Raw genomic sequence first — 14,477 nt, forward strand, 5'->3', positions numbered from 1 at the left:
ATTCGACTCTCGCTTGTAAGCGAGTGGAAGTGTATACGGCGTTAACTATACCTCTGCCTGAGCATCAATGCCGACCAGGTTGACCATTTCTACTCGATCCCTTCGAAAATTGTCGATTAAGTGCCGAAAATGCATTTCCCATACGGTGGCCGTACTAACCTGGTATTGGGTTCGTGCTGTGATATTGTTCGATTCGAGTATGTCGGCGGATCTGGATCGCCTTTCGTCGCGGGATTTGGTGGCTTTCGTTATCTTATTCAGTTCGTTCAGCAATTCCTGTAAAGATATTTGAGAATGTGACGGAGAACACGCTTGACTAACGATCAACTTGCAATCTTGACTTCAGCGTTGTAAAGCATTTGATTTCAATGTACAACAGGGTTTGTTAAAGCCGTGGTTTGCGGACTAGTTTTAAGGGGTTGGTGAAAGGCTAATAAAAATCATAGCACTAAAACTTTATCGGACTATGTAACAAACAAGCTTCCACACGTCCTCTAGCAAAATTAGAAAATGAAAGGTTTCAAAAGTTAGTAATGTAGTTTCGAAAGATGCGTCTCAAAAGAGTGACGAGATCCTAAAATATTACCTACCCGATTGCGGTATCGGGTATTAAACTGATTTTCGCCTACGTGCTTGGTTGAAGATCCATCATGATAGAGTATAAATAACAGAAAGACAGACAGAAATTCATTTCCGAACCGATTACACTTGGGCCAAATCGTGACCAACGGCTTGCGAAATGATTGCACACTGTCAATCTGATATTATGAATTTAATTTATCAGGCACAGATTATATAAGTACTCTGACACGAATAATTATAAAAATGAAGTATATTTTACGCAATACCACCGACGTATACTGCTGGTGAATGATTTATGCAGAATACTGTAACGCAGTTCAATGAAGTTCTATAAATCGGCGAGGCTATACGCGCACTATATTGTCACCGCGTTCAAATCAGCGATTCTGGACGGTATTACCAGGATTGGCTATTCGTCGATAACGAAGCATTTCCACTTTTTTAGAGGAGTTTTGCTGACTTGCACTATTTGAGAAAGGGTTTAATATTTCAGATTGCTTACATTAGGGAGCTACGAAAACTTACTTGAAGCAGACCCTGTTCCACTCCTACTCCACTCCAATATTCCTGGAAAAACTAAGCCTGGCATACTTACGCCTGTATTTAGTTAGTAATTAGTTACTTCTACTTGTGCTTGAGTTTAAATTCACGACGTTGATGGTATTTCTACTTGAATTTCAACGATGCCCATTCTTAGACCACCTCTGGGTATTACAAGCCTTCCGTTCAATTTCGCCTAAACATTTGGTGTTAGCGCCAAGAGTATTATCTGTGAATACGTTGACTACACCTATGATCCACTCACATTCGATACAGGTCCAGATTTCTTTACCGCCCCGTACTGCCTCAGCGCCTCCACGATGTCGCTCTCCATTGCGTGTTCCGAGTCCCATTCGTAGTTTTCCTCGACTGAGGAGTTATCCTTCCTTGCTGGTCTGTTCGAATTGGCAAACTGTCACCGATTAGTCCTTTCCGATTAGTACGGCCCGCTGGCGAGTTACAACAGTTTAGACTCACCTTTCGTGGGCGCGCGACTGAGCCTGAACCGCGGTTTGTTGAGGCATCGGTGAGGTAGAATTGTTGCTAAGCTCTTGACTGCCGTAGTCGCTGCTTCCAAAGCCAGCGGTAGCTTGCGCGCTGGTCGGTGTGTTGTTTCCGTGTGGTGAAACGTAATTAGGAGAAGATACCTGACGCGTTCGTGTCTGGTGGCTTGAAACTAGCCTAGGGGATAGTGTTCTCTCCAGAGGGCTTATAGAATGCGTTGGCTGTGACGGATATCTCGCGTTTGGCGGGAAAAAATGATTTTCGATCGCATTTCCGCCGCTAGGATGCGGTATTACATTCTCAGCACTTGGTGGGAGTATTGAGTTCGATGTCATCCCGATGTGTTCGTTTGCGCGGGAAATTCCAGCGGGCGGTGAAATCGTCGTCCCTCCTCTACCTGAAGTAATTTTGATAAAAGAGAGCCGACCTGTACAACTAAATAATTCTAATTATAATAATTACAACGAAGTGACGGCACACCAATAATAATTATACATTATTATAATTTATGAAATGCTTCCATGTTCTCATTTGAATTACTACGTAATTTCCGGTTTTCCTGAAAGTGCTTCCGGAGAACTGCAGGGTGAAACGAGTCAGGCTTAGCGCTCACTGTACAGACAATTTTCCTTCTCATGATTGTGAGATTAAGCTTTGATTTGATATGGATTGAACTTATCTTTTGTTGTTTCTTTCAAATTCATAATATAATTTAATCTTAAAGTGTTTGCGAATTCAGTAATTCTAATTCTACCATTAATCCATTTTGAAAAACACTCGGAGCAATAATTCTTATTGTAATCAATTTGGAAAAGATAAAAATATTCTAATGGTTCAGCTCTGAGAGAGAGTGCAGTGCGTCTTAGCGAAATGGCGACGAGACTAACCCGAATAATCGTGCGGCGGGTTGCCGTTAGCGTCCTTGCAAAATCTGACTTCTATGTCGCTGTTGCTGCAGTCTATCTCACACGTTGACTGCGGCGTCAAGGGGTCGGACGTTGATGGGTGAGTTGATACTGATGGGATTGGAAATGAGGTTGATAAAGGCTGTGCGTAACCTGGAAATATAAAAACAGTCCGTCTGCGATGGCGATACAATAGTAAAAGTCCGAGTTTGAATATCTGGAAAGAGGCGTCGCGGGAGTCAGCGGGCTTTGTTGATGCCAGAGGCAAAAATATTAAATAACGAAGAAATATTATAGCCTAATTACAACACCACATCAGAGTCAACCTATTTTAGGTAAAAGTTACGAAATCGTACGACATATTATTACACTGTACAAAATTTCAGCAAGGGGGCATAGTAAAAGGCAGCGTTCGGGTACCTAAATACAATACTAACGCCCCAAACTACCCTAGATCATCGGAGTCGTGACGTCACGTCGTGCAGTATACTATAATGTACAATAGGATATTCTTCATCTTCAGAGTTACAGGTACGCTCATAGCAGCAGATACAAATTCCGAGTGTAACTTACCCGGGTTAGGCGAATATGGCGACATCAGATGGTGCCGGTGTCCATAACTATAACTGGCCCTGCTCCGAGCTCTCACGTTCTGTAACTGCACCACGGGCGGACTAGGGTGATACTGTTGTCGTGACGGGGCAGGCTGCATAGCCCGCGACTGCTCCGCGGAGTACGAATATCGCGTGCGCGGCCGCGAGCCGTGAGTCCTGTGATAGCCCGGGTTTTGATACGACAAATCGTGTCTGTCGTTCGATTCCGGAGAGCGCTGACTCGACAGAGCGTCTTCCACTCTGGCGTGAGAAGAGTAGGTTTGATTGTGAAGGTCTCGCCTTGCGTTTGGAGACTTGTAGGTGGATCGTTGTTCGTATGTCAATGACCGTGACTTAGCCCCGTATGAACGATCGTGTTTTGCAGGTGACCTAGACGGCGGACGCCTTACGGGACTAGGATCATCGTCTGGGTTATATTCCACTGTCCGTCGCGCTATAACTCTATTGGGAGACACATCAGGAGAGGAATAATAGTCTTTAGGCGAAGACGCGTGCGCCGGGTGGATACGACGCGTTGACGCGTCGACGGAAGCGTCACGGTTTGTTACGTCACATATGTCGTCGTGAGAAGATGCGAATCTCTCTCGTCTGCTATAGGCGAGGGCAGACTTGGCAGGACTTGATTCGGCGATAGGCCGACTTTTAGGCGTACGCTTTAAAGTGCCGACCACAGCGAAAACGGGGCTTTCTGAGCTGTCGCTGGCAAGCCCGCCAAATGACTCTTTTCTGTCGGAATTGCTGGACTTGTGGCTTTTGCGCTTCATGACAATCATGCGACGTTGCTGACCGGCGCCTTCACCGTCGATTTTGCGGCTGTACAATCGTATCCTGGGCTTGCCGTCGGTGTCGAATGATGAAGTGAGATTGGCCCGTTCAGGATGTGACGGCATGACCCGTTCCGGGGAGGTAGAGGCGGACCGCGTCCCACCGCGCAATCGCAAGTCTTTGTGAACTGTCAATGAAAATAGTTACACACGGCAAAGTATAAAGACCAGAAGTTTAATGCTGCATACTGCATACTTAGAGACATTGCTAAAATATAATTACGGGAAAGCAACATTTAACAACGAACCTGCGTCACGGATGCGCAGTGACACGATCAAAGAACGTTGCTAGGGCTAATTTAAAAAGTGTGCGAATGGTATATATATGCAGAAAAAGTTTCAACTAACATTGGTTGGAAGGGATGCATTTTGTTTTGAACAATGAAGAGATGGGTATTAATGATGTGACGAATGAAGTGGACATCAAAAATTTTGGAACGCATATCAGAGAGCAACTAACAGTGAAGAGCATCCTCAGGCGAGGGTAAACGAATTGTGAACAAAAACTCACATCTTTGCTGGGTTTGATCGGCGAATGACCGTCTCTTGTATAGCTCCAGCAGAACCTGTGGGGTGATTTCTCTCCTTTTACGAACGGACGACCTGAAATAATAGGTTTCGACTAAAATATTTCTCATTCACCCCTACATTTTCAGGATATTATCTGTTGGTGGGATACCTTACCTCTATCATCTTTCAAGATATTCAGAGTTGGTCAAAATAGTCTGCGTTGGTACTCAAGTAGAGGTAATACAAGAAATTTCTACTCAATTACAAGTACAAGTAACAATTTCCCAAGACATTTCAAAACTACTTCAAGTGAAAGATAAGAAAAGTACTCAAGTTAGTGGTTCAAACACGTAGTGGTCGAAGGGGTGCATACCTTTAGCATTTGATATATACTGGCTATAACTGAAAAGTCTCATTCGATTTCGAGAGAATATTCGACGTCGATGGGCCTTCAGTTCGGTCCGGATATCATGCTATCTGATTCGATTGAAACTCCGATCCGAAGTAGAAATTGGTTTCCACCCGTCCCTCTCTCTTACCTGTCCGAAGACAAAGTCGCTTTTTTTAAGTCCGTCTCCCCCGCCTGGCTGTTCTTCCTCATAAACGCATCGAACACGGCGTTGGCCTCTTTGATTTTGCTCTTTTGCAAGAAAGGGGTCTCCACCCCATCAGCGTCCTCCGTGTGCTCGCAATCGTCCAAGTCTATCCTGTCCATGCCTCGGATCCCGCCGTTTGTCTTTGCCGTCAAGTCAACCACGATCGAGTTCGATATTACTTCGCCGTTTATGCGTGGCCTGGGAGACCTGGGACATGTACAGTTAACTTGTATACAGAAGTGATCAGTAACGAATGGCTGATACTTTTTGGGAGTAATCATGAAGGATTGCAATACTGTCACTACCGACTCATATCGTGATCTTTCCACATTGCTTCCATTTCTTCCAAGGTTTGTTTACGCAAAACTACGTACACCTTACATTTTGAAGATTTTAAGGATTGGTTTCCTTTTATGAGTGAAGTAGGCACTGCATCATGGTGACTCAATGTTATAATTCCGTCCGTATTGATTTTGCCTTGGCCGCGAAGTCGCATCTTACAATTTCGAAAGTATAGTCAACTCCGATTAACTGCTAAGGCATACGACAGACTTGACATAAACCTACTTTGTCACTTATGAACTTCCAAGCATACGCAGACAGAAGCAACCGAGTCACAAACAGAACAACAAATCGAAGTAAACTAATTAGATTAATCACTGCCTAGACACCAAGTGCCTTGAGCATTAACCACAATAACTACTTCTACTTGTAATTGCGTTGCAATGGAAGGCCTTATTTCTACTTCTAATCGAGTAGTAGCACTTCATGCATTGACAATATCTGCTTGTAGGGCAGGACCAGTCATTTCGTTACGGAAGGCCATTGTCCCAATCGATTTGGAGCAGTGGTTCCCATCGTCAGCGCACCTGGGAGCGTTGCTAATCTAATTGACAGGGGACGATAGCTACAATGTAGGCGTTATCCACTATGGAAATATGTTTGCAAATCCGTAAGTAGAATATAATTATTTGCTCTATTTCGCACTGAGAACATACACAATGTACGTGAATATATGGTCACGTCGTTTTCATTCGTACAAGTTAAATCCAATCGGAAATCGTTATCAATTATCTCCGTAAATATTCAACCTATTAGTTGTAGTTGTTATGCAGCAATGAATTTTTTTTCAACGAATTCAATCAAACTAATCAATCAATCAATCAACGAACAGAATTATCACCTAGCAAGGTCTGTGGTGCTCAGGTCCTGAATGCCCTTACGACAAGTAGGGAGGTTAAGGTGCTTGACGCAACACAAAGAGCTAAGATTGCTTCAAAACAGAAATTGCCTTTTATTTTATTTCATTTCTTAATGGCATCCTGAAATTTGTAGAGTTGTCATCGACATAACCCGCAACGTGCCGACTGCTAGTAGGATGAACCGAAAAAAGCGCCAACTTTAGATGATATGTGCAATTATATTCGGGGCTAGGGGTGTGTGGGTGTTTGGTACCTGGCTCGTTTGGGAAAATCTGCTTTCAGATAACGCGTATGCGACCTTTTTAATGCGACATCTGGTGTTTGAACTAGATTCCAATTTCCAAGAATCCCACTGTTTTGATTAAGTATTTTGCAGTAACCTAAATTTCAGCTTGCTTGGAATGTAAATCAGTTTCGGTGACTAAGCTACCACGGGTTCCATGTACTAAGGATACATATCATCTAATCAATAGTTCGCACAGATTTTGGGAGAAATATTAGCAGATTTATCGCGAGGGCCATACGACGATGAAGTGCTCGCGAAACTGCTGGCTTGAACACTCTAAAACAACGCATACGCAGGAATATAAACAAATAGTATTGCTTACCCGACGTTATCAGTATCAGTAGTGCTTGTAGTGACATACCGCTGACCTGTAATACACAACAAGCTGTTAAAAACTATGCTTAAATGTCATTAGAAACTAGACGACTACCTTTCACTGCTTTCCGCCTACGGCAGCAAAAGCATAATCCCAACATCGTCGACAGCAAGAGAAACAATATCACGCCTACAATGATTCCGATCAAAGCAGGGTCGCTGATGGCGCTGGCAGAGGTAACAAAGCCACCGTAGCAAGGGTAAGCAGCCAGCCCTGAAGAAAGCATTGCCTTTATTATGCCAGTATCGTGGTTAACGGAGAGATTGGGCGAGATGGGAGATCGTTTTCAATAATGCGTATGTTCGTACTGGGACCAGTGCAGCGCCATCAGTATATCTAATTAGGTGATAGGATATGAGACCTGCATCTGTGCATCAACCTGGGGGTGTACCAAACACATCAATTATTATCGATCAATATTGCTATGGGGTAACTGCTCAATGCTGAAGTAGCAATAGTCATTTGATGATAACTGGAAGAAGTGAAAAATTCATATGGTGGAGTTCTTCCCTCATACCAGGCAGATTTGGACAACTAGATAATTCCAGGTTTTTTTATTGGAAAAATCATGGCAAAATGCCGGTCATCTAACTCCAACCTAATTTGTGAAATGATTTCATGCTCTAATTTGAATTCTAATATAATTACTGATTTTCTTAATGATGCCAATCTAATTTTCTACGTCTCCAACACTCCTATAAGGTGGCTCACGTTTGACACCATATAAGGTGCAGAATGCACATTGCACAGCTGCGAGTAACACTTCCTTGAAGGAGGTGCAGTGTAACCATCTGCATGTTGCTTAAAGGAACCACACAGGTCAAAGCCTAACTGTCCTATCACTAGGGCGATTTTTTTTTGACATGTCAAAAAAAGTCAAAATAAGGTCAAAATTTCAGCGTTAGGTCAAAAAAAGTCAAAATTGTTTACAAATACTAAATATTTTGAAACCTGCATTTCATTTGTATCGTAGATTTTGCACAATCGGTGAACTTATCGGTTGACATTTTACAGCTTGTAGCCTACTTTATAGGCCTACCGTTGCAGACAGGGCATTGTCTGCTCATTGTGAATCATAAACACTGTCAAATGAAACAAATAGGTTGACACGGTGTTACGCTCAACGTACCGCAATATCCTAAGTGAAGCAAGACTGCATGGCTCTTTGCATCTTTATGAAAATTGAGATGTACACCATTGTCAGAATGAAGCAACACGGTGTAGGCTATCACCAGCAGTGTACGCTCGCACAACTTCAGTGTTGTCAGCCAACAGCTGCTACAACTGAACGTTCTTTCTTCATTCTTCTTGTTTTTTGTATATTCATGGTGTTTGTCGACTACAATGGTCATTTACACCAGGCCAATATTCCTTATTTTCGATTCCGTATCAGCCGAGTAGGCTATCTGCCAATTTGTAGCTCGGCTCACTTCTATGCTTTTTGTAAGACACCGCTTACACGGATGAAATGGCGAGGGGGAACCTAGATAAACCTTCAACACTTGGGTAGGAATTCTGGAGTCGACCTCGGTCGGACTAGAACCCACTACCCATTGGTGTTGTCGCTGTGAATTATCCCACTATACGCTATCTCGCCACATCTCCATTCTTGGCAAGCTACCTAGTAAAGACAGACACTTTTTACCCGAGAATCAGTGATATCTAGAACTAGATATCTAGATATACCGCCGAGAATGTGGAATAGTATCTTTCGTTGTACTACAACAAATTTTAATTATTTTCACCATAGTACGTCATGTACTGGAATTCATCATAGGGCCTGATTTTGTTAAAACAATATTTTGTCATGTAAAAATTTGTCAATTTTTGAGTCAAAAAAGTTTTTTCAGGTAAAACTACTTCGTAAGGGTAGACAGTTCAAACCAGAAATGAGGATAAGTAGTACAATTCTAACATTTTTTGGGAAAACACCTAATTTGCATACGTTAGGTCAAAATTTGGTCAAAATTTAGTTTTTTAAGGTCAAAAAATGTCAAAATTTAGATTTTTTAGGTCAAAATCTTTCATTTTTTAGGTCAAAAAAAAATCGCCCTACCTATCACCATTCGTGTTTTACTATGCTGATTGCCAATCCTATATCAGAAAATAAAGCCTATAAATCCCTAAAGTGACTTTTCTAGTTGGTGTAGCCTATTCATAAAATATATAGTACGTTCTATACTGTACACTACCAGAGATTGAATGGTCAGTTTACCGGATATCAGTGCTGATATCCAACCAGATATATGCAGTCATAAAGACTGACACTAAATATATATCAGTCTACCACCACTCAGGTTTACGCAGCAACCCTATAATACCGTCGCATGAACAAATAACGTATACTCCTGAATTGACATACAGTCGACCGAGATGATCGTGGTATCTATTTGCCTTCTAGCAACCATTTTAAGGCGCATGGAAACACAATAAAGACAAAACAACAAGGCTTCAGCACACGTTGTTTTACAACTGGCACAATCCTCACCTTACAGAAGATTAAATACAACCCTCATCGACATGCTCGCTAAACAGCAAATGTCAAATATAGTGCAAACCCTTTCCATACCTGCGGTCGAGTACGATACCGGATTGCTGGGCCGGCTGTAGTCGCTCGCGGTAGCCGTCAAAGCTCGAAACTCATAATCCACATCGCGGTAAAGCTGATCTGATTTGATAACGACGGCTGTGACGTTTTCGTACGTGTTGGTCAGCGTGTTCCAAGCTTCCTTCTCCGGCATAGGCTCGTGAGCATCTCTCTTTGTACGCTTGATCTCGGACGATGCTGAATAGCGAGATCGATACTAGCCATGTACGAAATTACCAGTCTTATATTAAAGCAGTGCAGTATTGATTTTGGGGTCAGAAAGTCGCGAACTCAAATGACTTCTTGTTCCTCGAGTCGGTATCAATTGTATACTGTAAATACGTGGGAGTAAACTGGTGTATTTATCGGATTTCTATCCATAGTCCCAGTCAGGACATGACATTGTCTAGTAGCAAAATATGGTACCAGAAAGTGCTGTTCACCTAATTCGCACGAAAAGCCATGGTGAAAATCAACGAAATGTACGATTTTCGTTCACAGTGTATTACGTACTATTATATTATGCAGCACTGGAAAGATTCACAGTCTTTCCTCGTTGCTCGAGTGTTACTCAAATGATACTCAAAAGCATGGACTAGATTTCTACAATCGGATACGTGTTGTTACGTCTGATGCACAGCAGATAATTGTCATCGTAGCATGATACTGGGGCCAAATGATCACAAATCGCGACGGAAAACGTTGCTCTACGACTTTACAGGTATGGTAGCATTTATTATGCTCAAGTTTCTGTAAGGTGTCTGATTCCACTTTATCACTTCGACACTGCTTATCAGAAGTACCTTGTCATCGTATATAGAATGCATTGCTGTACTTACAATATACACGAACTGCTTGTAACAGTGCATTGCGCACAATAGGTGGACGAAATAGCTCAAGTATTACGGACACAAAAGTTAATTTCAAAAGCGCACATCAGTAAGAATCATTTCGAAATGATGAATTCTATCGCTTTCACGATTACGTCGCTGGCTGCAGGTAGTAGCCTAAATGGCAATTATATATTGTTTCGACTTCATTTTGAAATTCACTTCAGTTTTTTCAAATCATTCATTCGTGCTGTTCTACAGTATAGTTTTCAAATGATGTAGGATGTGCAAATTCGATTTTTGATGGAGCATAATTTCAGAGCAACAGGTGAATGACTACTGTGACATATTTCAATTCAACTTCAGCGTGGACAAATATTGACCTAGCTAATAATAATTGCAAATCACTGGTATTTACGTAAAATCCGGGGTAGAATCTATCTTTAGTAGAATATTTGAACCATAACCACGGAATACACCCCAGCAATATATAATTATGAACAAACGAATCACAACACCTAGTAATGAATGATTGAAAAAGCCTTACTGCAAATCAAGTAATACGTCTGGATAATCACATACTGCCTCTAACTATAGCCAAATCTGCTATCCAAGTCGACTAATTTCGTACTCTCTAAACGTCTGTAACTTATCGCATAAGACTGACACAGTACTATAGTTTGTAAGCTACATTTGTATAGACACTCTCCCGGCCCACAATTAGAAATCGCGTTGTACGGAACGAGCCGTCCAAAAAGCAGTAAAACTTTACGACCAACTTTACGGGCGGCAAATCCAATAGAAACCCAATCGCAATCTTACCCGCATTGATGCCCGTCCATCTGTACTCGATTAAATATCCCAGGATTTTCGTTTTATGCTGCGCGGTGCGGATGCGGGTGGCGCCCAACAGACTCGGTTTTCTCCAGGACAGTTGCAAAAGGCCAGCGCTGGTGGTGCTGGCGAACAACGCTTGTGGTTGAGGTACGACGGTCCTGCGAGTGGAGGCTGCCGGTCGCAGACCTTGATACAGTGAGGATATTAACGTTAACAATGTCGCGCGTGAGCAAATCGTCGTAAATTTTTTTTGCCATCAGCCGGGGTAGCTTTGTAGGTCTGCAAATGTACATGTACATTGTTGGGGCAGACTATACACAAAGAGCGATATAATATTGCAAATATTCATTATGCTGTTTTGCTTTTAACAGGTGCTAAGGGCAGGAGTTCGCCTCGTATTACACCGCTGACCATTGCAGCTGGTCTGAAAATGTGCAATGTCTTCAACGCAGGTTTGGTTTCTATTAACTAAACCAGTTCCTAACGCGGTCGATATCGCCCCTCACCCCAAGTGGGCGATTTTGAGAAATATGGGGTTGCTAGGGGAAGATGGGGGGTGAAATTGTTTAAATGTTTAGTGAGATATATTTAATTAACCCGACCAAACAATACACCTGAAAACGGCTAGTCGCGGAAGCCGGCTTTCCGAGCACCGTCTCAGAAAAATGACCTTTTTAGCCATTACACACCAGCGATGAGATTTGGGCGAATAAATTTTTCGTCTTTTTCGGATCCGCAAATATGGGGGCGACACACAAAATCACCCAGCATGTATATATTAACATACGCGTAACCAACAGAAATAACCACGATATTATCCAAACTTCCTGATATATTGGCTATTTCTGTTCATTACCAACACTTTATTTACCTTGGTTGTTTTGTGGATCGCGTTTAATTTGGTTGAAACACTAATGAACGCAGTAATCAGTGTTTCATCAGTGTTTAATCAGTGTTGCCTATCACGTCGAAGAGTCCTCAAGACTAAAGCAAGAAGCAGTGGGGCATGGAATGTATGAAATGTAATGCAGTAAGCAGAGTCAAAAAGTAGATCCAGGAGCTGACTACATTCTAAATAGCAAGATGCATCTTCATTCTTCATAACTAAGACAAAATTACTGATAACTATACAAACACGCGCGATCTTCAGATGAACGCAGCTCATGACATCACTGATAAAAGTGATGGAGACGTATCGTAAACTACTTTCAACATTCAAAGTGTAATTAGTTAGTTGGTACCTATCTGCATAAGTACTGCAAGTAAGCGAAACCTACACGAGTGCTCCGTAAGGTTGTGAAGTATTTCGTTACCGACTAGTCAAGAAATATGTAACGGGGAAGCAGCTACCTTTCGTTCTTGCCGTGACCGTGTCACTGAAAGGCCCGCTTCTTATTTTATTAACAGGCAGTACCGCTATCTCGTAGACGGTATCGGGAAGTAGATTGCCCAAAATCATCACATTGTCGGACCGATTCGGCTTGTTGGTAGCCCAAGATGGGTCGACTATTCCAGTTTGACGGTACCTGCATAACAATAATATTGACCGAGTTAACAGGCACGCTTGTGTGAATAAATTAAACACTGTCAAAAGTATCAATGCTGTATGTATTTCACTACCAGAAATTTCAGGTATCAGGGTACACCGCCAATAAAGATTAGAACTTTTCTTCTGTCAATAGACAGCGATTAATCACACAATTGAAACTCTCATCTCCGCGAACAACGCAAGACGGATACTACAACACTGGAGCGGTGCAATTTCTAAACTAGTTCTCGTGTTGATACGAAAAGACACAACCCGGTGTAAATCGTCAACAATTCAACCTATAGCACTTTTCTATATTCACCAAAATCTTATGGGTCGACCGCAAGCACTTCTGCTTACAAATTGATCGCGAGAAGTAGTCTACCTACACAAAGTAGAATTACTCGTGAAAGTATTTTACATAGAAATTACAAAATTGCATTTTAGAGGGCTGGGTTCAGAGCAAGAATTGCTGTGCAGTGCGCATGCCCAGGGTCAAAATAGCGCAGCCATCTTTCAGAGAAAGAATATTGAGCCTTCATGTCATTTTCGCATTTCACGATGGGTAGACTATAAATCCTTATGGTATAGTTTTCATCCACACATATAAGTGGGAATGATCATCCCTCCCTCGCATATGGTGGAAATAACTTCCACCATAACCTTTCAGCCCAAGCTACCCCACCGTCGCTTGTAGCTCACTGTAGCTACGCTTACAAGTGTCAGTAGAGAATGATCCACAGATAGTACCTACCAAACCATGAAATACTGCGGATAGCCGCCGTCGTATCCCGGCACCCAGGAAACGCGCAGAGCAGAATCGCTGAAAGGTTGCACGGTGATCTCCTTGATTTTGTGCGGCATGGTATCTGTTAAATTGGCTCACGTTGCACAATCACTGCACGCAATCAAAAGAAACCAACGAATGCAGCGCACTTACATTTGACCAAGATCTGGACGTCGGTAGCAACTTCCGCTACGGAGTTTTTCAATACGCACTGCCAGACGCCGTGTATGTGTTTAGTGACGGGTTCTATCCGAAGACTGCCCCTTGTGTCGTCGTACTGGATTGGTTCTTCCGTTTCGCTAACCTGTCACAAATACGATATGTGGCTAGTGCCTTACGCAAATAGCGGCAAGAACGACTTATGTCTGCATATGTTGACTTACCGGTATCGGCCAACCTCAGTCGATAATAATCGGCCAGTTCAGTGACGTCATCAGCTATCACAGTTGTTGCAAGCGAGATGGTTTTCACTACTGCTACGTTGGGGACGTGCTAGTTTCATACTTAGCAGGAGTTTTATTGTATATAAGATGATATGGGATATATTTCCACTATAATTAGATTTCTAGTGTCCGGAGCTGGTCTAAGTAGTCAGCGTATCTACCTATATAGAAGTAGAGGTAACGCCCATAATTTCCACTCATTTACAAGGGGAAGTAGTGATTTCATAGAGATGTCAAAACAACTTCAGAGGGAACTAGAAAATAATAGGTTTGAAAAGTACTCAAAGAGTTGAAAAACTCATTTAAGTAGGCTATAACGGTGGCATACTTTCAGAAGATAATCGACTGCGACTATTATCAAAATTGCCTTCGCGACCGAAACAAAATGACACTACAAACTGACGAAACACATGCCTTAAATTACCACGATGCGGTGGATATCTGGAACGTTTTCTACACGATTTCACTCATACCAGTAACGCAATTTTGACCAACACTAATTTCCACTCTTCAAAATCCACCGCGG

General features: G+C 42.4%; 1 protein-coding gene across 3 annotated transcripts in view; it reads right to left on the reverse strand.

The window, feature by feature from the left end:
* Positions 1 to 14,477, reverse strand: part of LOC145445006 (protein turtle homolog A-like) — an 89,974-nt gene that overhangs the window by 2,129 nt on the left and 73,368 nt on the right. For 2 of the 3 annotated variants that reach the window (XM_080323090.1, XM_080323092.1), the window contains 14 exons: positions 13,662 to 13,812; positions 13,476 to 13,590; positions 12,544 to 12,719; positions 11,179 to 11,379; positions 9,509 to 9,724; positions 6,994 to 7,152; positions 6,886 to 6,931; positions 5,019 to 5,282; positions 4,481 to 4,572; positions 3,105 to 4,097; positions 2,514 to 2,684; positions 1,600 to 2,023; positions 1,388 to 1,517; positions 160 to 276 (listed from right to left, as the gene is read on the reverse strand). In XM_080323090.1, coding sequence (XP_080179216.1) covers positions 160 to 276; positions 1,388 to 1,517; positions 1,600 to 2,023; positions 2,514 to 2,684; positions 3,105 to 4,097; positions 4,481 to 4,572; positions 5,019 to 5,282; positions 6,886 to 6,931; positions 6,994 to 7,152; positions 9,509 to 9,724; positions 11,179 to 11,379; positions 12,544 to 12,719; positions 13,476 to 13,590; positions 13,662 to 13,812 — 3,255 coding nt within the window. Of the gene's footprint in view, positions 1 to 159; positions 277 to 1,387; positions 1,535 to 1,599; positions 2,024 to 2,513; positions 2,685 to 3,104; positions 4,098 to 4,480; positions 4,573 to 5,018; positions 5,283 to 6,885; positions 6,932 to 6,993; positions 7,153 to 9,508; positions 9,725 to 11,178; positions 11,380 to 12,543; positions 12,720 to 13,475; positions 13,591 to 13,661; positions 13,813 to 14,477 lie in introns of those variants that run through there. The other variant, XM_080323091.1, reaches the window with a different exon arrangement.

Source organism: Botryllus schlosseri, chromosome 8, assembly GCF_051294905.1.
Source record: "Botryllus schlosseri isolate E-star chromosome 8, Bs_hap1, whole genome shotgun sequence".
NCBI classification, from domain to species: domain Eukaryota; kingdom Metazoa; phylum Chordata; class Ascidiacea; order Stolidobranchia; family Styelidae; genus Botryllus; species Botryllus schlosseri.